This window comes from Chiloscyllium plagiosum, unplaced genomic scaffold, assembly GCF_037043375.1.
Source record: "Chiloscyllium plagiosum isolate Xiang-an unplaced genomic scaffold, Cpla_swu_hap1 HiC_scaffold_13, whole genome shotgun sequence".
In the NCBI taxonomy this organism is placed as follows: domain Eukaryota; kingdom Metazoa; phylum Chordata; class Chondrichthyes; order Orectolobiformes; family Hemiscylliidae; genus Chiloscyllium; species Chiloscyllium plagiosum.
This window is the reverse complement of record NW_028270151.1, coordinates 66,868,449-66,895,444: the sequence shown is the minus strand read 5'-3', so window position 1 is coordinate 66,895,444 and position 26,996 is coordinate 66,868,449. Positions and strand designations below refer to the sequence as shown.

The 26,996-nt window shown below is 49.0% G+C and overlaps 1 protein-coding gene across 2 annotated transcripts; it reads left to right on the top strand.

The window, feature by feature from the left end:
- Nucleotides 1–1,130: 1,130 nt before the first annotated feature.
- rbp1.1 (retinol binding protein 1, cellular, tandem duplicate 1) lies at nt 1,131–26,872 on the top strand. Of its 2 annotated transcripts, none has more exons than XM_043702022.2 (4): nt 1,131–1,382; nt 3,842–4,020; nt 18,227–18,328; nt 22,927–26,872. In XM_043702022.2, exons 1-4 carry the CDS (start codon nt 1,310–1,312, stop codon nt 22,978–22,980), a joined length of 408 nt encoding a protein of 135 aa, XP_043557957.1. In that variant the 5' UTR covers nt 1,131–1,309; the 3' UTR covers nt 22,981–26,872. The 2 variants fall into 2 exon arrangements, with proteins under 2 accessions (XP_043557957.1, XP_087849822.1); XM_087993696.1 differs by lacking the exon at nt 1,131–1,382 and adding an exon at nt 3,165–3,273.
- Nucleotides 26,873–26,996: the final 124 nt, after the last annotated feature.

Here is a 26,996-nt window from a genome sequence, read left to right as displayed (position 1 = left end):
TGCCAATATTGTGTGAGGTGTTACTAAGATGTGATATACCTTGATATACTGATGATACGCCATTATCATGCTGTGATACATTGATTCTGAAGAAGGCATTCTTCTATTGCGCTTCATCAATGATACATACCAGCTTTAATGTGTACCAAGATGGTACACAGCAATTCACCAAGGCTCCTGTAACACCTTACAAACCCATGTGTTCCACCATGTAGAAGAACAAGAAGCACCTGCATGTTCCAATTCACGCCACAAAGCATCTGGACTTGGAAGTATAGTAGCATTCCTTCAGTGTTGTTGGTTTAAAATTCTGGAACTTCCTTGCACTGTGGGTGTCCCCATACCCTAAAGAATACAGTGGTTCAAGGAAGCAGATGGCCAGTGCATTCTCCAGGGCAATTAGTCAACAATGCTCACATCCCATGAACAAATTTTTAAGAATGATCTAATTGAAAGTTGCAGCAGGTTTTTGGATGTTGTAAATGACCTGCTTCTGTTTCTGTGTTCATGGCTGGGCTCCAATTTAGAAATCCTGCAGAAATGCCACTCTGGTAATTCAGTACATATTATCAAGATTGAGTCTTACGTTATCAGAGAAGCAGAATGTTTGCAGATAGTAAGTGTTAAAAAGAAAGCATTTCAAAATTAGGAAGAGTTTGGATAAGTTAAATGAGGAAAAATGTTTACAGATTATTGGCATAACAGCTGAATATTTTAAACAAATTGCTTGCAAATTAGGCAACCCTGGTCATTTTCCAATTTATCAACTGGGCATAATTGCAGCATTTGTTATGGTTCGTAATTAGAACAGAGGAAATGTTCAGACAAAGAGCTCCAAACCCCCATTGTTCCCTGTGAACATTGCCCAGAATATTAATTGATTTTATACACGCAAATAAAGAAAATATATATTTTTGTGACTATGCTTAATGAACAGTTAGATAATGTGCACAATGGGAAGAAACCATTTGGGTTTGGCTCTCATCTTATTATGATGTCACTGTAATCAGGAGTATTCTACTTTCAAGAAAAGAAATTAAAGCATAGAATCCATCTTTTGTGAGACACAGAAGGCTATAATAAAGGGTTACTTAATAATCATCATTGATTTCAGCAAACGGGATTTCTGAGTCTGACCGGAAAATGCATTGCAGCATTCTCCAATTAATCGGATCAAAAGACTTGCATTGTGAGAGTCGGGCTAATAAAGTGTGTTGGACTATAGTCTCTACATGTTTGTGAACTCAGTGAGGACAAGCCTGCAAACCGTGGCAAACACTTCAGCTCTTCTGTTTCTGAAGATTTAGAAATGTCAACTGATTTCAGTGGATACTGGAAAATGATATCCAACGAGAACTTTGAAGAGTATCTAAAAGCACTAGGTAAAAATCTGGCCATTGGTGTTGATGTAAGCTGAAATTGCACTCAGTATTTGGCACGATATTTAAACTAATGCTTTGAGAATTGACAGTAAGGTGACAAATTTGATATCACCGCAACTTTTCAATGAGAGTAATATTGTCTGTTGAAGTGTTTCTGTGTTTTGTTATGGAATCAATTTAACTAGGGCTTTGTTTTTAAAAGGAAATTGTTGCTGCAATTACAGATACATTATTAAAACCTAATTATAAAATATCAGAAGTTTTTCATTGGTGATGGAGTGCTTTGGATGCTGAAAGATATAAGAAAATGCAAGTCTTTCATTAATACCAATTCAACAATATGCAGCATGACTGAATTACAGGTGATTTAATTTATAGCTTACTTTAGGAATTTCCTCCTACATCAAACATCAGAGCCTTCATTTTGATTAATGTCAGTGTCATATCACATATCAGATAATGTTTAAAGTTAGAGGCTGTTCAGATTACGTTGACCCCACTCATTCCTAGTACAGACTTAAGAGGAAAGGTGGAACAGGTGAGCCCTATATCCTTCGGAGCTTAGAAGAATGAGAGATAACTTGATAGAAAGATAATAAGATTTACCTGCTGAGGTTGGCTACCAAGTAAATGCTCCCTTTGTGTGGGAGACAAGAATAGAGAGACACTGTTTAAGAATATGAGGTCTCCCCTTTTGAAATGGAGACAAGATGAATTTCTTTTCTCTCAGAGGGTCACGACTACGTGGAATCCTCTGCACTTAAAGCAATGGAGGCTGAATTAGTGATTTTTTTTCCAGACTGAATAAAATAGATTTTTGATAATCAGTGAAGCCAAGGGACAAGAAAATGGAGTTGAGACCACAGCCAGAGTAGTCATGATCTATTATTATTATTCACAAATGTGATGGGAATGTCGCTAGCTGGTCAAAATTTATTGCCATTCCTTAGTTGCCCTTGCGAAGGTAATGGTGAGTTGCTGCCTTGAACCAATGCAGTCCATGTGCTGACAGTTGACCCACAACACTCTTAAGGAGGGAATTCCAGGATTTTGACCCAGCGACAGTGAAGGATCGGCGATATATTTCCAAGTTAGGATGGTGAGTGTCTTGGAGGAGATATTGCAGGTGGTGGTTTTCCCATATATCTGCTACCCTTGTCCTTCTGGATGGAAGTGATTGTGGGTTTGGAAGGTGCTGCTGAATTTCTGCAGTGTATCTTATAGTTAGTACATACTGCTGCTACTGAGTGTAGGTGCTGTTGAGAGGGGATGCTTGTGGATGTAGTGCCAATCAAGCGGCTGCTTTGACCTAGATGGTGTCAAGCTTCTTGACTGTTACTGCAGCTACATCCATCCAGGCAAGTAGGGACTTGCCCCTGTTAGATGGTTTATAAGTGCTGGGGAGTCAGAAGGTGAGTTAATTGCTTCAATATTCATAGCTTCTGACCTAATCTTGTAGCCACTGTGTTTATATAGCAAGTCCAGTTCAATTTCTGGTCAGTGCTAACACCCAGCATGTTGATAGTGAGGGATTCAGTGATGATAATGCCATTGACCATCAAGAGATGGTGGTTAGATTGTCTGTTATTGGAGATAGTCATTGCCTGGCATTCGTGTGGTGTGAATGTTACTTGCCACTTGTTAGCCCAAGCCTAGATATTGTCCCAATCTTGTTGCATTTGGGCATGGACTGCTTCAGTGTCTGAGGAGTCATGAATGGTGCTGAATGTTGTGTAATAACTGGTGACCATCCCCATTTCTGACCTTATGATGGAGGGAAGGTCATTGATGAAGCAGCTAAACATGGTTTGGCCCAGGACACTACCTTGAGGAGCTCCTGGAGCTGCAATGACTGACTTCCAACAACCACAACCATCTTCCGATGTGGCAGGTATGACTCTAACCCACAGAAAGTCTTCCCCTGATTCCCATTGATTCAAGTTTTGCCAGGGCTCCTTGATGTCTAGGACTGTCACTTGTTAAATGGTGAAGCAGGTTTGAAGAGCAAGAGCATACAGCTGTCCCTAAGTCCTGTATTCCGATGTAGTCATATTAATGGATTCAACTCATAATACCACATTAACAGTATGTAGACTAGACTGTATATATGTCAAAAAGCGTGGCACTGTAAAAGCACAGCAGGTCAGGCAGTATCCAAGAAGCAGGGGAATCGACTTTTCGGGCACAATCCCTTCATCATATGCCCGAAACGTTGGCTCTCCTCGGGTGCTGCCTGACCTGCTGTGCTTTTCCAGCACCACACGTTTTGACTCTGATCTCCAACATCTGCAGTCTTTACTTTTTCCTAGAGTGGATATATACAAGATAATAATGACATTTTTTTTAATTTTACTATAGTATACAATTTTCACTTAATACCATGACTAATGTCACAGTATAAAGTTCAATGTTGGATTTTGTTTCAGTTCAACATATTATTACCTTCCATTTTTGCATAGATGTAAACATTGCTTTGCGGAAAATTGCGGTTTTGCTGAAACCAGACAAAGATATTGCTCAGACAGGAGATCACATGATCATTAAAACCATCAGCAGCTTCCGGAATTATCTCATGGAATTTGATATTGGCAAGGAGTTTCCTGAGGATTTAACTGGGATAGATGACCGCCAATGTACGGTAAGCATTGTGTGACTGAAGGATCCTGTTAAACCTCTGATTAGGATGGCTTTTGCTGTTAGTCCAAATTTTGGAAATACTGCCAAAACTAAGCATACACCAATCACTGTGAGGCCAGGATTGTAACCAGCGTTTTAGTGCTTCTATATATTGAGTCAAATTTGCAATGGATACAAACATTCTGTATGTATTTCAGACAGATTTGTGCCATTTTGTACTGTTAAAACAATGATGCACCAAATGGTACTGGTATATTTTCTGTGTACGTAGTTCAGTAGCTTCCAGGGTATAGTTACTATATATACATGGTTGAATGCCAGTAGCCAAAGTTGCTGTTCCAGTTCTACTGCTCCATCAGTAACTTTACAAGAATGATTTCATTGTCTACCTCAATAATGACTTTTATTAAATGGCATGTTATTGCTGTAATTTCTGAATTGATATTGCCAGAGATCATTAGGACAAATAGGTGATGTGCAAACCTGTATAATCAATTAACAATGTCCTAAGTGTTAGTTTTAGGTTCTGAAAATCAACAACAAGAAATGCAGAGTCCCGTTTCTTCAGGTTGTGAATTGTTTTCAGAGATTTTGATGAAACAACATTTTAAGAAATATTTCTTATTTTCCTTTGTGTTTTTTTCTCGCTTAGCCCAACCTTTTGTTCCTCCTCTTTAATTCGCTTTTCGCATCTAATTTGTCATGAAATTAATTCCTTTAATTCATTATCCTCATTTCTTCTAGTTGTTTTTCAATTATTAAATCTCATCGGTTCAAAAGACACATTGTGAGACAGGTACCCTGTTCATTCAGATCCTGGATGCTCTGCTGCCCTGCCCCTCACTTTCAGGAACATGGAGGGAAAAATGTGTGTGAGCTGAAGGTTGCAGCGACTCCTGCACCAGGACATGAGCACATTACATTGTCTGCCATTCCAGTGCATTACTGAGGAAATGTTGATAGTTTCTGTTTGAGACAGTACATCGGGGTTTCACCTGCTGTCTGAGGTAGACACCAACGATCCTCGGAGAAAGTGAGGATTGCAGAGTCAAAACGTGTGGCACTGGAAAAGCACAGCTAGTCAGGCAGCACCTGAGGATTTGGGCATAAGCCCTTCATCAGGAACATGGAGGGGAGGTGGAGCCCAACAGCAGCTGAGAGATAAATGGGAAGGGGTGGGGCTGGGGGGAAAGGGAGCTAGGAATGCGATAGGTGGGTGTAGGTAAGGGGTCATGGTGATAGATCGGAGTGGAGGGTGGAACAGAAAAATGAGAAGGAAGTTGGACAGGTAGGACAGTTCAAGAGAGCGGTGCTGAGTTTGAGGGTTGGATCTGGGATGAGGTGGGGGGAGGGGAGATGAGGAGACTGATGAAATTGACGTTGATCCTGTGTGGTTAAAGATTCCAAATTCTAGCCCTCTGATGCCTGGAGGAAGAACGCTTCATCTTCTGCCTTGGGACCCTCCAACCACATGGGGTCAATCTCAATTTCGCCAGTTTCCTCATCACCCCTCCCCCCACCTTATCCCAGATCTAACCTTTCAACTCAGCACCACCCTCTTGAACTGTCGTACCTGTCCATCTTCCTTCCCACCTATCCGCACCACACTCCACTCTGCCTTCCCACCTATCCGCACCATCCTCCACTCTGCCTTCCCACCTATCCATGCCACCCTCCACTCTGCCTTCCCACCTATCCACACCACCCTCCACTCTGCCTTCCCACCTATCCGCACCACCCTCCACTCTGCCTTCCCACCTATCCGCACCACCCTCCACTCTGCCTTACCACCTATCCACACCACCCTCCACTCTGCCTTCCCACCTATCCGCACCACCCTCCACTCTGCCTTCCCACCTATCTGCACCATCCTCCACTCTGCCTTCCCACCTATCCACGCCATCCTCCACTCTGCCTTCCCACCTATCCATGCCACCCTCCACTCTGCCTTCCCACCTATCCATGCCACCCTCCACTCTGCCTTCCCACCCATCCGCGCTACCCTCCACTCTGCCTTCCCACCCATCCGCGCTACCCTCCACTCTGCCTTCCCAACCATCCGCGCTACCCTCCACTCTGCTTTCCCACCTATCCGTGCTACCCTCCACTCTCCCTTCCCACCTATCCGCGCTACCCTCCACTCTGCCTTCCCACCAATCCATGCCACCCTCCACTCTGCCTTCCCACCTATCCGCGCCATCCTCCACTCTGCCTTCCCACCTATCCACACCACCCTCCACTCTGCCTTCCCACCTATCCATGCCACCCTCCACTCTGCCTTCCCACCTATCCGCGCCACCCACCACTCTGCCTTCCCACCTATCCGAGCCACCCTGCACTCTGCCTTCCCACCTATCCGCGCTACCCTCCACTCTGCCTTCCCACCTATCCATGCCACCCTGCACTCTGCCTTCCCACCTATCTGCACCACCATCCACTCTGCCTTCCCATCTATCCATGCCACCCTCCACTCTGCCTTCCCACCTATCCGCGCCACCCTCCACTCTGCCTTCCCACCTATCCGCGCTACCCTCCACTCTGCCTTCCCACCTGTCCGCGCCACCCTCCACTCTGCTTTCCCACCTATCCACGCCACCCTCCACTCTGCCTTCCCACCTATCTGCGCCACCCTCCACTCTGCCTTCCCACCTATCCGCGCCACTCTCCACTCTGCCTTCCCACCTATCCGCACCACCCTCCACTCTGCTTTCCCACCTATCCGCGCTACCCTCCACTCTGCCTTCCCACCTATCCGCGCTACCCTCCACTCTGCCTTCCCACCTATCCACGCCACCCTCCACTCTGCATTCCCACCTATCCGCGCCACCCTCCACTCTGCCTTTCCACCTATCCACGCCACCCTCCACTCTGCCTTCCCACCTATCTGCACCACCCTCCACTCTACCTTCCCACCTATCCATGCCACCCTCCACTCTGCCTTCCCACCTATCCGCACCATCCTCCACTCTGCCTTCCCACCTATCTGCACCACCATCCACTCTGCCTTCCCACCTATCTGCACCACCATCACTCTGCCTTCCCACCTATCCACGCCACACTCCACTCTGCCTTCCCACCTATCCGCGCCACCCTCCACTCTGCCTTTCCACCTATCCATGCCACCCTCCACTCTGCCTTCCCACCTATCCACACCACCCTCCACTCTACCTTCCCACCTATCCGCGCCACCCTCCACTCTGCCTTCCCACCTATCCGCACCATCCTCCACTCTGCCTTCCCACCTATCTGCACCACCATCCACTCTGCCTTCCCACCTATCTGCACCACCATCCACTCTGCCTTCCCACCTATCCGCGCTACCCTCCACTATGCCTTCCCACCTATCCGCGCCAACCTCCACTCTGCCTTCCCACCTATCCGTGCCACTCTCCACTCTGCCTTCCCATCTATCCGCGCTACCCACCACTCTGCCTTCCCACCTATCCGCGCCACTCTCCACTCTGCTTTTCCACCTATCCGCGCCACCCTCCACTCTGCCTTCCCACCTATCCGCGCCACACTCCACTCTGCTTTCCCACCTATCCGCGCTACCCTCCACTCTGCCTTCCCACCTATCCGCGCTACCCTCCCCTCTGCCTTCCCACCTATCCGCGCTACCCTCCACTCTGCCTTCCCACTTATCCGCGCTACCCTCCACTCTGCCTTCCCACCTATCCGCGCCACTCTCCACTCTGCCTTCCCACCTATCCGCGCCACCCTCCACTCTGCCTTCCCACCTATCCGCGCTACCCTCCACTCTGCCTTCCCACCTATCCGCGCCACCCTCCAGTCTGCCTTCCCACCTATCCGCGCCAATCTCCACTCTGCCTTTCCACCTATCCACGCCACTTTCCACTCTGCCTTCCCACCTATCCACACCACCCTCCACTCTACCTTCCCACCTATCCATGCCACCCTGCACTCTGCCTTCCCACCTATCTGCACCACCATCCACTCTGCCTTCCCACCTATCCGCACCACCCTCCACTCTGCCTTCCCACCTATCTGCGCCACCCTCCACTCTGCCTTCCCACCTATCCGCGCCACTCTCCACTCTGCCTTCCCACCTATCCGCGCTACCCTCCACTCTGCCTTCCCACCTATCCGCGCCACCTCCACTCTGCTTTCCCACCTATCCGCGCCACCCTCCACTCTGCCTTCCCACCTATCCGCGCCACCCTCCACTCTGCTTTCCCACCTATCCGCGCTACCCTCCACTCTGCCTTCCCACCTATCCACGCCACCTTCCACTCTGCCTTCCCACCTATCCGCGCCACCCTCCACTCTGCCTTTCCACCTATCCGCGCTACCCTCCACTCTGCCTTCCCACCTATCCGCGCCACCCTCCACTCTGCCTTCCCACCTATCCACGCCACCTTCCACTCTGCCTTCCCACCTATCCGCGCCACCCTCCACTCTGCCTTCCCACCTATCCGCGCCACCTCCACTCTGCTTTCCCACCTATCCGCGCCACCCTCCACTCTGCCTTCCCACCTATCCGCGCCACCCTCCACTCTGCTTTCCCACCTATCCGCGCTACCCTCCACTCTGCCTTCCCACCTATCCACGCCACCCTCCACTCTGCCTTCCCACCTATCCGCCCTACCCTCCACTCTGCCTTCCCACCTATCCGCGCCACCCTCTACTCTGCCTTCCCACCTATCCACGCCACCCTCCACTCTGCCTTCCCACCTATCCACACCACCCTCCACTCTACCTTCCCACCTATCCATGCCACCCTGCACTCTGCCTTCCCACCTATCTGCACCACCATCCACTCTGCCTTCCCACCTATCTGCACCACCATCCACTCTGCCTTCCCACCTATCTGCAGCACCATCCACTCTGCCTTCCCACCTATCCATGCCACCCTCCACTCTGCCTTCCCACCTATCCATGCCACCCTCCACACTGCCTTCCCACCCATCCGCGCTACCCTCCACTCTGCCTTCCCACCCATCCGCGCTACCCTCCACTCTGCCTTCCCAACCATCCGCGCTACCCTCCACTCTGCTTTCCGACCTATCCGCGCTACCCTCCACTCTGCCTTCCCACCTATCCGCGCTACCCTCCACTCTGCCTTCCCACCTATCCACGCCACCCTCCACTCTGCCTTCCCACCTATCCGCGCCACCCTCCACTCTGCCTTTCCACCTATCCACGCCACCCTCCACTCTGCCTTCCCACCTATCCGCGCCACTCTCCACTCTGCCTTCCCATCTATCCGCGCTACCCACCACTCTGCCTTCCCACCTATCCATGCCACCCTCCACTCTGCCTTCCCACCTATCCATGCCACCCTCCACTCTGCCTTCCCACCTATCCGCGCTACCCTCCACTCTGCCTTCCCACCTGTCCGCGCCACCCTCCACTCTGCTTTCCCACCTATCTGCGCCACCCTCCACTCTGCCTTCCCACCTATCCGCGCCACCCTCCACTCTGCTGTCCCACCTATGCGCGCAACCCTCCACTCTGCCTTCCCACCTATCTGCGCCACCCTCCACTCTGCCTTCCCACCTATCCGCGCCACTCTCCACTCTGCCTTCCCACCTATCCGCGCCACCCTCCACTCTGCTTTCCCACCTATCCGCGCTACCCTCCACTCTGCCTTCCCACCTATCCGCGCTACCCTCCACTCTGCCTTTCCACCTATCCACGCCACCCTCCACTCTGCCTTCCCACCTATCTGCACCACCCTCCACTCTGCCTTCCCACCTATCCGCGCCACCCTCCACTCTGCCTTTCCACCTATCCACGCCACCCTCCACTCTGCCTTCCCACCTATCTGCACCACCCTCCACTCTACCTTCCCACCTATCCATGCCACCCTCCACTCTGCCTTCCCACCTATCCGCACCATCCTCCACTCTGCCTTCCCACCTATCTGCACCACCATCCACTCTGCCTTCCCACCTATCTGCACCACCATCCACTCTGCCTTCCCACCTATCCACGCCACCCTCCACTCTGCCTTCCCACCTATCCGCGCCACCCTCCACTCTACCTTCCCACCTATCCATGCCACCCTCCACTCTGCCTTCCCACCTATCTGCACCACCATCCACTCTGCCTTCCCACCTATCTGCACCACCATCCACTCTGCCTTCCCACCTATCCGCGCTACCCTCTACTATGCCTTCCCACCTATCCGCGCCAACCTCCACTCTGCCTTCCCACCTATCCATGCCACTCTCCACTCTGCCTTCCCATCTATCCGCGCTACCCACCACTCTGCCTTCCCACCTATCCGCGCCACTCTCCACTCTGCTTTTCCACCTATCTGCGCCACCCTCCACTCTGCCTTCCCAACCATCCGCGCTACCCTCCACTCTGCTTTCCCACCTATCCGTGCTACCCTCCACTCTCCCTTCCCACCTATCCGCGCTACCCTCCACTCTGCCTTCCCACCAATCCATGCCACCCTCCACTCTGCCTTCCCACCTATCCGCGCCACCCTCCACTCTGCCTTCCCACCTATCCGCGCTACCCTCCACTCTGCCTTTCCACCTATCCACGCCACCCTCCACTCTGCCTTCCCACCTATCTGCGCTACCCTCCACTCTGCCTTCCCACCTGTCCGCGCCACCCTCCACTCTGCTTTTCCACCTATCTGCGCCACCCTCCACTCTGCCTTCCCACCTATCCGCGCCACCCTCCACTCTGCTGTCCCACCTATGCGCGCAACCCTACCACTCTGCCTTCCCACCTATCTGCGCCACCCTGCACTCTGCCTTCCCACCTATCCGCGCCACTCTCCACTTTGCCTTCCCACCTATCCGCGCCACCCTCCACTCTGCTTTCCCACCTATCCGCGCTACCCTCCACTCTGCCTTCCCACCTATCCGCGCTACCCTCCACTCTGCCTTCCCACCTATCCACGCCACTCTCCACTCTGCCTTCCCACCTATCCGCGCCACCCTCCACTCTGCCTTTCCACCTATCCACGCCACCCTCCACTCTGCCTTCCCACCTATCTGCACTACCCTCCACTCTACCTTCCCACCTATCCATGCCACCCTCCACTCTGCCTTCCCACCTATCCATGCCACCCTCCACTCTGCCTTCCCACCTATCCATGCCACCCTCCACTCTGCCTTCCCACCTATCCGCACCATCCTCCACTCTGCCTTCCCACCTATCTGCACCACCATCCACTCTGCCTTCCCACCTATCTGCACCACCATCCACTCTGCCTTCCCACCTATCTGCACCACCCTCCACTCTGCCTTCCCACCTATCCACGCCACCCTCCACTCTGCCTTCCCACCTATCCACACCACCCTCCACTCTACCTTCCCACCTATCCATGCCACCCTCCACTCTGCCTTCCCACCTATCCGCACCATCCTCCACTCTGCCTTCCCACCTATCTGCACCACCATCCACTCTGCCTTCCCACCTATCTGCACCACCATCCACTCTGCCTTCCCACCTATCCGCGCTACCCTCCACTATGCCTTCCCACCTATCCGCGCCAACCTCCACTCTGCCTTCCCACCTATCCATGCCACTCTCCACTCTGCCTTCCCATCTATCCGCGCTACCCACCACTCTGCCTTCCCACCTATCCGCGCCACTCTCCACCCTGCTTTTCCACCTATCCGCGCCACCCTCCACTCTGCCTTCCCACCTATCCGCGCTACCCTCCACTCTGCCTTCCCACCTATCCGCGCTACCCTCCCCTCTGCCTTCCCACCTATCCGCGCTACCCTCCACTCTGCCTTCCCACCTATCCGCGCTACCCTCCACTCTGCCTTCCCACCTATCCGCGCCACTCTCCACTCTGCCTTCCCACCTATCCGCGCCACCCTCCACTCTGCTTTCCCACCTATCCGCGCTACCCTCCACTCTGCCTTCCCACCTATCCGCCCTACCCTCCACTCTGCCTTCCCACCTATCCGCGCCACTCTCCACTCTGCCTTCCCACCTATCCGCGCCACCCTCCACTCTGCCTTCCCACCTATCCGCGCCAATCTCCACTCTGCCTTTCCACCTATCCACGCCACCCTCCACTCTGCCTTCCCACCTATCCACACCACCCTCCACTCTACCTTCCCACCTATCCATGCCACCCTGCACTCTGCCTACCCACCTATCTGCACCACCATCCACTCTGCCTTCCCACCTATCCGCACCACCATCCACTCTGCCTTCCCACCTATCCACACCACCCTCCACTCTGCCTTCCCACCTATCCGCGCCACCCTCCACTCTGCCTTCCCACCTATCCGCGCCACTCTCCACTCTGCCTTCCCACCTATCCGCGCTACCCTCCACTCTGCCTTCCCACCTATCCGCGCCACCCTCCACTCTGCTTTCCCACCTATCCGCGCCACCCTCCACTCTGCCTTCCCACCTATCCGCGCCACCCTCCACTCTGCTTTCCCACCTATCCGCGCTACCCTCCACTCTGCCTTCCCACCTATCCGCGCCACCCTCCACTCTGCCTTCCCACCTATCCGCGCCACCCTCCACTCTGCCTTTCCACCTATCCACGCCACCCTCCACTCTGCCTTCCCACCTATCCGCCCTACCTTCCACTCTGCCTTCCCACCTATCCGCGCCACCCTCCACTCTGCCTTCCCACCTATCCGCGCCAATCTCCACTCTGCCTTTCCACCTATCCACGCCACCCTCCACTCTGCCTTCCCACCTATCCACACCACCCTCCACTCTACCTTCCCACCTATCCATGCCACCCTGCACTCTGCCTTCCCACCTATCTGCACCACCATCCACTCTGCCTTCCCACCTATCTGCACCACCATCCACTCTGCCTTCCCACCTATCCGCACCACCCTCCACTCTGCCTTCCCACCTATCCGCGCCACCCTCCACTCTGCCTTCCCACCTATCCGCGCCACTCTCCACTCTGCCTTCCCACCTATCCGCGCCACCCTCCACTCTGCTTTCCCACCTATCCGCGCCACCCTCCACTCTGCCTTCCCACCTATCCGCGCCACCCTCCACTCTGCCTTTCCACCTATCCACGCCACCCTCCACTCTGCCTTCCCACCTATCTGCACTACCCTCCACTCTACCTTCCCACCTATCCATGCCACCCTCCACTCTACCTTCCCACCTATCCATGCCACCCTCCACTCTGCCTTCCCACCTATCCATGCCACCCTCCACTCTGCCTTCCCACCTATCCGCACCATCCTCCACTCTGCCTTCCCACCTATCTGCACCACCATCCACTCTGCCTTCCCACCTATCTGCACCACCATCCACTCTGCCTTCCCACCTATCTGCACCACCCTCCACTCTGCCTTCCCACCTATCCACGCCACCCTCCACTCTGCCTTCCCACCTATCCACACCACCCTCCACTCTACCTTCCCACCTATCCATGCCACCCTCCACTCTGCCTTCCCACCTATCCGCACCATCCTCCACTCTGCCTTCCCACCTATCTGCACCACCATCCACTCTGCCTTCCCACCTATCTGCACCACCATCCACTCTGCCTTCCCACCTATCCGCGCTACCCTCCACTATGCCTTCCCACCTATCCGCGCCAACCTCCACTCTGCCTTCCCACCTATCCATGCCACTCTCCACTCTGCCTTCCCATCTATCCGCGCTACCCACCACTCTGCCTTCCCACCTATCCGCGCCACTCTCCACTCTGCTTTTCCACCTATCCGCGCCACCCTCCACTCTGCCTTCCCACCTATCCGCGCTACCCTCCACTCTGCCTTCCCACCTATCCGCGCTACCCTCCCCTCTGCCTTCCCACCTATCCGCGCTACCCTCCACTCTGCCTTCCCACCTATCCGCGCTACCCTCCACTCTGCCTTCCCACCTATCCGCGCCATTCTCCACTCTGCCTTCCCACCTATCCGCGCCACCCTCCACTCTGCTTTCCCACCTATCCGCGCTACCCTCCACTCTGCCTTCCCACCTATCCGCCCTACCCTCCACTCTGCCTTCCCACCTATCCGCGCCACTCTCCACTCTGCCTTCCCACCTATCCGCGCCACCCTCCACTCTGCCTTCCCACCTATCCGCGCCAATCTCCACTCTGCCTTTCCACCTATCCACGCCACCCTCCACTCTGCCTTCCCACCTATCCACACCACACTCCACTCTACCTTCCCACCTATCCATGCCACCCTGCACTCTGCCTACCCACCTATCTGCACCACCATCCACTCTGCCTTCCCACCTATCCGCACCACCATCCACTCTGCCTTCCCACCTATCCACACCACCCTCCACTCTGCCTTCCCACCTATCCGCGCCACCCTCCACTCTGCCTTCCCACCTATCCGCGCCACTCTCCACTCTGCCTTCCCACCTATCCGCGCTACCCTCCACTCTGCCTTCCCACCTATCCGCGCCACCCTCCACTCTGCTTTCCCACCTATCCGCGCCACCCTCCACTCTGCCTTCCCACCTATCCGCGCCACCCTCCACTCTGCTTTCCCACCTATCCGCGCTACCCTCCACTCTGCCTTCCCACCTATCCGCGCCACCCTCCACTCTGCCTTCCCACCTATCCGCGCCACCCTCCACTCTGCCTTTCCACCTATCCACGCCACCCTCCACTCTGCCTTCCCACCTATCCGCCCTACCTTCCACTCTGCCTTCCCACCTATCCGCGCCACCCTCCACTCTGCCTTCCCACCTATCCGCGCCAATCTCCACTCTGCCTTTCCACCTATCCACGCCACCCTCCACTCTGCCTTCCCACCTATCCACACCACCCTCCACTCTACCTTCCCACCTATCCATGCCACCCTGCACTCTGCCTTCCCACCTATCTGCACCACCATCCACTCTGCCTTCCCACCTATCTGCACCACCATCCACTCTGCCTTCCCACCTATCCGCACCACCCTCCACTCTGCCTTCCCACCTATCCGCGCCACCCTCCACTCTGCCTTCCCACCTATCCGCGCCACTCTCCACTCTGCCTTCCCACCTATCCGCGCCACCCTCCACTCTGCTTTCCCACCTATCCGCGCCACCCTCCACTCTGCCTTCCCACCTATCCGCGCCACCCTCCACTCTGCCTTTCCACCTATCCACGCCACCCTCCACTCTGCCTTCCCACCTATCCGCGCCACCCTCCACTCTGCCTTCCCACCTATCCGCGCCACTCTCCACTCTGCCTTCCCACCTATCTGCGCTACCCTCCACTCTGCCTTCCCACCTATCCGCGCCACCCTCCACTCTGCTTTCCCACCTATCCGCGCCACCCTCCACTCTGCCTTCCCACCTATCCGCGCCACCCTCCACTCTGCTTTCCCACCTATCCGCGCTACCCTCCACTCTGCCTTTCCACCTATCCACGCCACCCTCCACTCTGCCTTCCCACCTATCCGCCCTACCTTCCACTCTGCCTTCCCACCTATCCGCGCCACCCTCCACTCTGCCTTCCCACCTATCCGCGCCACCCTCCACTCTGCCTTCCCACCTATCCGCGCCACCCTCCACTCTGCCTTTCCACCTATCCACGCCACCCTCCACTCTGCCTTCCCACCTATCCGCCCTACCTTCCACTCTGCCTTCCCACCTATCCGCGCCACCCTCCACTCTGCCTTCCCACCTATCCGCGCCACCCTCCACTCTGCCTTCCCACCTATCCGCGCCACCCTCCACTCTGCCTTTCCACCTATCCACGCCACCCTCCACTCTGCCTTCCCACCTATCCGCCCTACCTTCCACTCTGCCTTCCCACCTATCCGCGCCACCCTCCACTCTGCCTTCCCACCTATCCGCGCCAATCTCCACTCTGCCTTTCCACCTATCCACGCCACCCTCCACTCTGCCTTCCCACCTATCCACACCACCCTCCACTCTACCTTCCCACCTATCCATGCCACCCTGCACTCTGCCTTCCCACCTATCTGCACCACCATCCACTCTGCCTTCCCACCTATCTGCACCACCATCCACTCTGCCTTCCCACCTATCCGCACCACCCTCCACTCTGCCTTCCCACCTATCCGCGCCACCCTCCACTCTGCCTTCCCACCTATCCGCGCCACTCTCCACTCTGCCTTCCCACCTATCCGCGCTACCCTCCACTCTGCCTTCCCACCTATCCGCGCCACCCTCCACTCTGCTTTCCCACCTATCCGCGCCACCCTCCACTCTGCCTTCCCACCTATCCACGCCACCCTCCACTCTGCTTTCCCACCTATCCGCGCCACCCTCCACTCTGCCTTCCCACCTATCCGCGCCACCCTCCACTCTGCCTTTCCACCTATCCACGCCACCCTCCACTCTGCCTTCCCACCTATCCGCACCACCCTCCTCTCTGCCTTCCCACCTATCCATGCCACCCTCCACTCTGCCTTCCCACCTATCCGCACCATCTTCCACTCTGCTTTCCCACCTATCTGCACCACCATCCACTCTGCCTTCCCACCTATCCGCACCACCCTCCACTCTGCCTTTCCACCTATCCGCGCCACACTCCACACTGCCTTCCCACCTATCCGCGCCACCCTCCACGCTGCTTTCCCACCTATCCGCGCTACCCTCCACTCTGCCTTCCCACCTATCTGCGCCACCCTCCACTCTGCCTTCCCACCTATCCGCGCTACCCTCCACTCTGCCTTCCCACCTATCCGCGCTACCCTCCACTCTGCCTTCCCACCTATCCGCGCTACCCTCCACTCTGCCTTCCCACCTAACCGCGCCACCCTCCACTCTGCCTTCCCACCTATCTGCACCCCCATCCACTCTGCCTTCCCACCATCCGCGCCACCCTCCACTCTGCCTTCCCACCTATCCACACCACCCTCCACTCTGCCTTCCCACCTATCTGCACCACCATCCACTCTGCCTTCCCACCTATCCACCCTACCCTCCACTCTGCCTTCCCACCTATCCGCCCTACCCTCCACTCTGTCCTATCACCATCACCCCCACGTTCATCTATGTATCACGTTCCCAGCTACCTTCCCCCTAACTCCACCCCCTCCTATTTATCTCTCAGCCCCCCTTGGGCCTCCTCCACATTCCTGATGAAGAGCTTATGCTCGAAACATCGATTGTTTTGCTCCTGAGATGCTGCTTGACTGACTGTGTTATTCCAGCACCACACTTTTTGACACAATGATTCTTTGGTATTTTCAAAGAACTGCAAGGTGCGTCCAGTGATCTAGCCAATATTTTTCCCTCAGTTACCAATTTACCAGCTCTATAACTTATTAGCTATAATTGGAGATATACATTTTGATGTTGTTAATGATGAAAATGCTATGTACCTGACTATAGCTTTTGTTTTAAAACGTTGAGTATATACTACGCTCCAATAAGTCAAAGCACGTTGGAGGATGAAATAAGCTCTCTCTCTGCAGTCAATTTGTTAAGTCAAACATCTGATTATCTGAGTTAGAGGCAGTATATAGCTTATATTCAATTGTATTTATTACTTTGTTGTGCATAGTGCACAGAAGATATACTTTGTGAAAGTTAGAAACCTGAAGACTAATGTTATCTAGTCAGTCACATTTCAGGAGGTCTCATCTAATGCACACATTTAATGTATGTTTTGAAAAGTTAGTTCATTTTAATCAATTTAGTATCAATTCAAATTCTTAAGACTTCAGAAGTTACATGCCATTTGTGACATCTTAGCTGTAATGACCAATTGGAATTACTATGTGGAAATTTCAGGAAAAATTAAGAAACTACTGAACATTTCAGGTGCAGTGGTTTCTGATAATTCTTGTACAAAATTGAAATATAGGCCTTCAGACTTTATATAATACCTAAGGTTCCAAGTTAATTTTGCATTATGTAGAGTATCCATACAATTGGCAGTCATGCTTCAGTCATTTAATTGAGTTGAACTATAGTGAACTTAAAATGTAAAGGAAATGTTGGCTGATTTATTATCTGAATTAAAGTACATCCAACAAAGAAGACTTCAGCTGATTAGAGACAGTGACTTTTCACAAGTATACAATTGAGGCTATGACTGTTCAAGCAGAACTGTGGAGCCAATGAGAAATGCTCCTGATAAAAGTCTTTAGATTAATAGGGAACATGAATTATTATTGCCAATTATTAGAGAAGTACGAATCTGAAATTGATTTAGCAACGGGATGGGATTAATTTAGGATATCTGGTCATAGATGCGTTGGACTGAAGTTTCTGTTTCTATGTTGTACATTTTTATGGCTCTAATAGTTTCTGTTATGGACATTTTACGTTATTTGAATTGTTTTATGTTTCCATTTTAGACCACAGTGAATTGGGATGGAGATAAACTTGTGTGTGTACAAATAGGAGAGAAACAGGGTCGAGGATGGACACAGTGGGTGGAAGGTGATGAACTGCATCTGGTATGTCATTTGTTGCTGAATAATACAATGTTTTTATATGTTCAGAGGACTTGTATTTTGCAAGTAAGTACAATTGGCTTTTGCTGTTTGAAACTTACAGAATGTCAGCCGAGAAATTCCATATCTCCTGATGCAGTCAGTATTCAAACTTCATGCTACCTTCCTCAATGAAATGATTGCAGTGTCCAGCAGGCACTGAGTGTACTGTCAAGTGGCTGGAACCTTCACCAGGGCCCGCAAAACCATATGAGATTAATTATTATGGCCAATAGTAAACATGTAGAAAGCTGAAATTAATTTAGAAGAGATTCTGTTATGTACATTTGACATTGTTTTAATTGTATTTTGTTTCCATTTTAGACCACAGTGAATTTAAACTACAGGGTGGCATGGTGGCTCGGTGGTTAGCACTGCTGCCTCACAACGCCAAGGACCCGGGTTTGATTCCATCCTCAGGCGACTGTGTGGAGTTTACACGTTCTCCCCGTGTCTGCGTGGGTTTCTTCCAGGTGCACTGGTTTCCTCCCATAGTTCAATGATGTGCAGGTTAGGTGGATTGGCCGTGCTAAATTGTCCATTGTGTCCAGGGATGTGGAGAATAGGTGGGTTAGCCAAGGGAAATGCAGAGTTACAGGGTTAGGATAGGTGGGTGGAATCATCTTCAGCAGGTCGGAATGGACTTGATGAGCCGAATGGCCTGCTTCCACGATGTAGGGATTTTGTGAGCACAAGGTGGGGAGGAAGAAATGTTGCCTATCTACTGAGGGCCCGGAAACAGGATGAAGGACCCTGTAATGGTCCCAACAACTCGACTGCAATGTTGTATATGATCTCTTAAGCTAGTGGTCAGTGAAAGCATCTTCAAGTGCCCATGTCCCATATAACCATACCCCTATCCTCACTTACTCCTCAATACAGCAGAGCCCCATCACTCATTTACCAACAATATCTACTGACCATGACTAATTTGGACATTTCATATTCCTCATTCAGCCCTCACACTCAGCAATGATGTAAGTCTCTTATCCACATCGCAGTTTGTAAATACTGTCACCTTCTCAACCCTGACATCAGCATCATTGAAACACATTGCACCATACTCACTTACACTTCCTGTTGTATCTGAACAAGGTGGCATATGGTGATAGGAGGTGACAGTGCCCAGCCAATAAGGATGGGCACAACTGCATGTTTTCATCTCAGAGGAGGAGACAGTGCTCACAATTATTGGAGCAGCCATGACTTAAGCTAAAGCCAACAGCAGGACTTCAATAACCATTTAAGATGATGGAAACTTATTCCCAATCCTCTTCCTCTGGTCCCATTTTATTTCCTCATCCCATTCAGTTCTGAAGAAGAATTGTACTGGACTCAAATATTAACTTTGTCTCTTGTTCTGTGGATGCTGCCAAACCTGCTGGATTTCTTAGCATTTTGCATTTTCAGAGAGGACATTCTTCATGATGCAAGGATAGCTGATATGCTGCTGCTTGCCGAGTTTGAGGTAGGAGAATGATTTCTTGAACACCCTTGGTGGTGTAGTTTCCAATTGAGAACCCCACTTCACCACCATTGCGTTCTTGTCTCTGTACAGCAGCTTGTGGTGCCTCTTCTCATTCTTCCAGTTCAGCTACAGGCCAGGGGATTTGTTGAAGGGAGTGTTTGCACAGAATCAGTGAAGTAAGGACAAACTCCAAGAGGACCTTTTGTTTAGGTTACCAACTTTAGACAATCCTGGAAGCCACAGTCACAAGAAAAAGTAGTAGAAAACAATTAGCAACTAACCTGGAAGTAGTGATAATCTTGTTAGCACGGTTGAATGGGGTTTCTTTCTGCTGTTGAAAATATGTTCATTTGTGGGTTTGAGTAGGCTTTAGACAGATCATTAATCCCCAAAATGGCAATACTGACCTTAAGTCACATGTTGCATGTTGACCTGTGTCACATACCTCCAGCAGACACATCTGATATCCTCAACGAAATGGAGTTCCATGTGATTAGCATCAGAATTTAAGTTATCTTCAATTTGAACTGAATGTATCGCTTATCAATAAATCAGTATTGCCTCCCATTTTCCAGGACTGGTGATTAATAATCCATTAAGGTTTCATGATGGGAGTCAAATCTCTCGGCACTGCTGTCTCTCCAGCCAGTCACTTGGTTTCAGCTCTTTCAGAATAGACAAAAGATTTTGTAGAAGACTTCGCTTCCAACAAAATTAATTAGGTCTCTCAAATGTTAAAACAAATATAATCTGTACTTGGTTAAAGTCTAACCTGTTCTTACAATCAGGATTTATAGTATGATAGATCTCTCAGATGTTCCATTCACTTCTATGTTGAGATAGATTAAAATAAATTACAAATTAATCTGCATTGCTATCTATGATTCCCAGATACTGATTTGAGTGGCATGAGTAAAGGACAAAGGGGATTTTGCTTGCCAAGCTAAGTTTTATGTGTAAAACCATTACTTTTTTTTAACTTAAAAGCTTGGTCAAACGTGGGCAAGAGCCTGAATTTATAAATAAATCCAGCATTCTAATTTCTGTGATGTGTCTTATACAATTAGTAAAGCTTAAATTTGGCTACTTGTATTTGGTAAATTATTTACTCGCTCGCAAGCAAGCATTTTTCAATTTTGTACTTAACAAATTCCAGCAGTTTTAACCCCACCAGCCAAACATATTTTGTATGGATGAGCAGTTAAAATCACCCACAATATTTACTAGCCAAAACCAGCCTGAAGTCACTCTTGTGTCCTACTGAGTAGGCAACAAGAATTCCACCCCACCAAATGTGCCAGATTCATCTGTTACCCAAGTGTGTTGGGTCCTGATGATGCCGTTGAGACCTGACTGTAATTTTGACTGATGGCCTAACTCGGAAAACCAATGCAGCATTCCCATTGGGTAAAAGACCCAGGGCCATTCGGAGCACCAATTAATATGCTTTTGTATTTTACATATCAAGATAGGGGGAACAGAGCTGGCCCCTTATACACAAGACAACCAAAAATCTAACTGTACCGCGACCTAGTGTCAGTGGATACTCTTAGGGCTGTGTGTTTTTTTTTCCCTGTCTGTTCCAGGTGTGAAGTTAGTCAATAGGGTTTAGTTGATGTCCTGTATATTAAAATAGCCCTGCTTTGTTTCTGGAACAGTGGATGAGTCTCCAGTTCACTTCATTGCTGACCATCTGGTTCATGTCTGGAGTTTAACTGGGATCAGTGGTAGTTAACATGGTAGTTTGCACCTATACCATGCCACAGAATCATAGAATCCCTATAACGTAGGGAAAAGCCATTTGGCCCATCAAGTCTGCATTGACTGCCCGAAAAACATCCCATCCAGACCCTATCCCCATTACCCTGCATTTCCCTGGACACTATGGGTAAGTTTGCATGGCCAATCCACCTAAGCTGCACATCTTTGGACTGTGGGAGGAAACTGGAGCTCAAGGTGGAAACCCATGTAGACATGGGGAGAACATGGAAACTCCACCCAGATAGTTGCTCGAGGCTGGAATCAAACCTGGGTCCCTGACGCTGCAGTGCTAACCACTGAGCCGCCTTGCCGCCATGTGGCAACCATCATAATGCTGCAACATTGTTTTTAATTTGACGTGTTAAAATAGGTTTTCCTCTCCTCCTCCCGAGGCTGGTAATTAATCTTGGATTCTGAACTCATTATGTATAAAACAAGGGCAATTTTGTTTGGTGTCAGTTTGGCCTGTCAGCAGAGATTAAACCTTTGTTCATGAAGCATCCAGGTCTGAGGTCACTGTTTCAGTTTTTCACTCCCTTCTCTACCCTATCCTTGGAAACTAAAGTTTATTGAAAACAAATTAACTCAGCATAGAGCAGGAAGAAGACCTGAGAACCAAATGATTCAATAACAAATTCTTACAGTTCATGACTTATGTTTGATTTGGGAAAATGTGGTGTCTTCCACGCAAACAACAACTTTTACAGTCTGCAATGTCAGGACTCCAATGCCCTTTCTGAAGCTGTGTTAATTACAATAGGGTTTAGGATCAGGACAAATCCTGACCACTTAAAGAATGACCTGAAATATTATTTGGTAAGTCAGCACTTGAGTATTTCTTTTAAAAAGAGACCTGCTGTTGAAACTACTTTTTGCACTCATGAGTCAATTGCAAAAATATCAAATTTCAAAAGGAAAAGTATTTTTACTGCATGAGAAAAGAGTGTCAAGGTATCAGGAACTTGCACTGTGGCTCACTTAGGTTTACTTGAAGTTACTTACGTTCATTCACAGGGCCCTGACTTCTGCAAGTAGAAAATGTGTAGTATTATACTTTTGTTGAATAAGCAAAAAACATGAGGGAACATTGTTCTCTGGTGCACGAGAGCATCTTAATCATTCAGAGTCAATTGGTCTTGCTTGAAGAGTAACTGTCCATTGGTGAGTCCTCCATGGCCTTGGTTAGAGTCTACTTGCTAATCATTCAGCACCCTTTACAATGCAGAATAAATTGTTTCCCCCCTTTCAAATACAGTTTACAGATGGTTAAAGAGATTGATTAATTTTATCTGTTTTAATTTCCTCTCTTGCCCTCATCCTCACCCACTTCCAGGAACTGCGGGTTGGTGAAGTAAAAAGCAAACAGGTCTTTAAAAAAGTCCAATGAAGAACCTCAGCACACAATCGCAAACTAAACATAAAGGAGATGTGCCAGCTAAAGACAGAGAATCTCGGCAGCCTCTAATGTAAAGCTGTTCAACACAGTTAAATGTTCACCTTATCAAAAGATACCAGAAATAACACATTCTATGAAAATAATTTGAATATTATTTGGATAATAGTTTACTAAATTGCATTTAGTTTAATATTGTGTTTGAATTTGCAGTTTGTGATATCTCCTTTTATCTGTATGGAGATCAGTCTATCTTCCTGCTTTCCAATCATGCTTTCTATGTCTTGTCTTACCTATCTGTTTTTCTTTCACACTCTCATTTTCAAATCGCTTTCTTATTCAGCCATTCAGTTTTGTGAAGATAAAAGAAACCATTCTTTTTTCTCTCATCTTGCATCCCTGTCATTAGTCAATGTAAACTGGGAATTGTTTTTGCTTCTGACCTTCAGAAACATGGTTTTCACTCCCTTTGCACAGTGTGCTGCACTTTATCCTTAGACCTGCACTTTCTGCCTACTTTTATGACTTGAACTTTGCAGCCTAAATGAATTTTAATGAAATGCATTGTATCAGTCACCATATCTGACTTGAGTTAGTTAGCACTTGGATATTGGTTTGATCTTTATTGCTGTTGCTTCTATTCAAACAAAACAGTTTGCTTAAGCAAGATAAGCTTTGATCAGCATTTCTGTAGGCTCTTCATTAAGAATATTGCGCCATTTGAGTTAAAGTAAATTGGAAAATGTCTTCATTGTACAAATAACTCCTCCTCCAAGTGTTCCGTGGCATAATGTATTTTGTGAACTTTATTGAATATGTTAGTAGACATTTTTATTCATTCATGGGAATATGGCTGCCATTGGCTAGACCAGCTGCTATTGTCCATCCTAATGGCCACTGAGAAGCAGAAAAGTTGCAATCCAAGTTGGGCAGGTACACTGGCAGAGCTGTTAGCAAGGTAGTTCCAGGGCTTTGAGCCAGAGGCAATGAAGTAACAATGATGTAATTGCAAGTCAGGCCACTGTGTTCAAGAGGACCTTGCAATTGGTGGTGTTCCCATGTGTCTGATGCCGTTGCCATTTGAAGTCAGGGTTTGGAAAGTGCAGATGAGGAAGCTTTCATGAGTTACTGTACTGCAAATTGTGCATGATATACAGATCTGTTACTATGTATCAGTCATGTAGAAAGTGAACATTTAAGGGGGTAGTGTGCCTATCAAGTAGGCTGTTGTGTCCTGAAGGCTGATGTCAATCTTCTTGAGTGTTGGAGTTTAAGTCTTCAGCACTATTGCCAGGCCCCATCGCCTTTACATAATCTATCCAGTGCAAATAAATATTCATTAGCACAGAGTTTAAACTTAAATATTCAGTAGCACAGAGCTTAAATGTTGTTAAAGATAGGCAGAAGGCAAAAGCGTTTCATCTTGCATTCATTTGGATTGAAATACAAGAAAAAAACAACTTAAGAAGAATGCAGCAATTTGTAAAGAGTCAGTTTATTTCAGCTATTTCCTTGATATGACAGAGAGTGAAGCTTGGGACCTCAGGAGGAGGCTGAGATGGATCATCTGTTCAGCAATTCTGGATAAAGATACTTAATGCCACTAATACTCCTAAATCAAAATAAAAGCCTTGTGTCTTAACTTGAGAGCAAAAGATAAAGTCAGGTTCTTCTATTATACTCTAGGTTAGAGTGGTGCTAGTAAAGCACAGCAGTTCAGGCAGCATCTGAGGAGCCGGAAAATCTCTCCACCCTGCAGGCACTCTGCCTCTATTCCTGATGAAGGGCCTTTGCCCGAAACGTTGATTTTCCTGCTCCTCGGATGCTGCCGGACCTGCTGTGCTTTTCCAGAACCACTCTAATGTAGACTTTGGTTTCCAGCATCTGCAGTCCTTGCTTTACCTTCTTCTATTATACCACATACTTACGTGTGTAATATATGAATCTAAATGGGTTAACATTGAGGAATGCCATAAACACCATTTACAACGATGATGTTATTTGGACTTTTGGGCAAACATTGTAGGCTATTGAAGCAATGAGACCCAACTCTGATCATCCTTAATGTCTCTGTAATAAGTCCACCATGTCAATGTAATCTGCAACTGGTTGCTGACATGCAATAAATGAGAATTTGAAGTGGTTTTCTTCTGTGCCACTAGACCAAGTAGGCCCTGTCATCTCATAGATGTAAAAAGCTCCACCATAAGAATCAGCTCATACATTGTTGTGAGCTGACATGCCCTTGCAACACTGTGAAGGGGACTGGGGCGCAGAAAATACTATTAGTGCTGTATCGCAAACTTTCAACATTGCACGTGCCTTATCCAGTTCTGCTGATGAGGATTAACTTGGAAGTGATACATGGGAAAAAATAGATCCAGGATGGGAAAATTGCTGTCAGCTGAACCGATGTGTAAAGAGCTGTTTGAAGTCTGGCCACTTGCCAAAGTTTTGTGCAATGTGGAGTAATGCTGTGACAATTTCAAGTGTGCTCAGAGAACATTGAAGTGGACTGAAACTTGTCATCCAGTAGCATTAGAATCTTCCTTGTACCTCTTGAATAGAATACATATCTCATACTGAAGGATACAACTGTCGATGCAAGTGGTAAAAATCAAATCCTGACTTTGTGTTGCAGATGACTGACATGCAGGAATGATGGCCCTGATGCTAAGCAATTAGAGACTAAAAATGTGAATAACTGGGGGACACTTTATTCCTTGATTGAAATTATGTATTGAAGGATTTGGTCTCAGCTGGGAATTGTGTATAATGACAGTAACTGGTTCAACTCATTGATATTCCATGCTTCAACCAAAAATGTATGTTTATCTGTAGTCAATTATATCCCAAATGACAATAGCTTTTGAAAAGCAATAACCCATATTAAATAACTTGATTAAATGTTTTGACAGATTTTATCAAATCTGACAGGTCCACAGAGTCTCGATGTGATAAGTATTTGTCTTACTGCTTTTAAAAGAAAATTATTGAGGCCAGTGACCTCGGTATCCAGTCTGAAAATCATGGCACATAACCTCTACCTCATTACAAATAGATTAAGGGCAGAGTTGAATAATTCCTTGTGGTTAAGCTCCACAGAAAGTAATAATTATCATTTGAATTGTAAATGGTAATGATGTTTGCAGAACTGAACAATATCTTTTACCATTCATTGTCCAAGCAATTATAGAGAAAGGCGTCACAGAATGAAATTGAAACGTTTTTTTACATGAAATACAACTTGGCACCCTGTGTTGGTTACTAATTACAACAGCAAGTCTGCAAGTTTCTAGTCAGCTTTCAATGTAATTGTCCAGGTTTGTTAAAATTGGCAGTGAATCCTCGTGGGATTTTTGTCCGTCAAAACACACTCTCTTGCACTCTCCTCATTCTTATTAATACTGAGGCACTGAGTATTTAAGAACACATCAACTTAATTTAATTTGAAGAATGTGCCATGATTTTGACTATATTTTTGTCCAAAATGTCTAAATCTATTCCCATGAGCAGGCGGTTATCTTCTGTTTTCCAGAAGTTTTTTTATCCATTTCCTGCAGGCTGATCTCTACCAAATATCCCACTTGTGGAAATGTGTGCGCGAGATTTTATTTTGGTTTCTCGTGAACTATCAACCTTGTTTTGGCAAGTTAGTTATTGCTGTTTAAACCAGATGTTCAGAATAAGTAATTAATGATTTTAATTTGCAAATAAACAGCCAGGGATTTGATTGTGTTGCAGTTATGTTACTGGTCTAGTCATCCAGAGAACTGAATTAATGCTCCAGAGAATGTGACTTCGTATTTGAAAACTTGAATTGAGTGTTTTAAAAACATCTGGAAGTATTTTTTTTCTCGAATTAAAATTTAGATTGTTGTAGACATTCTTTTGGTCCCATAGCCTCCTTTAAGTAAGAAAATCTGCCAATCTTACCAGTGTTCAATTGATCAATGTGTTGAATTGATCCCTATAATGACGGTGTTGTCATTTGAGGATAGATTGACTGG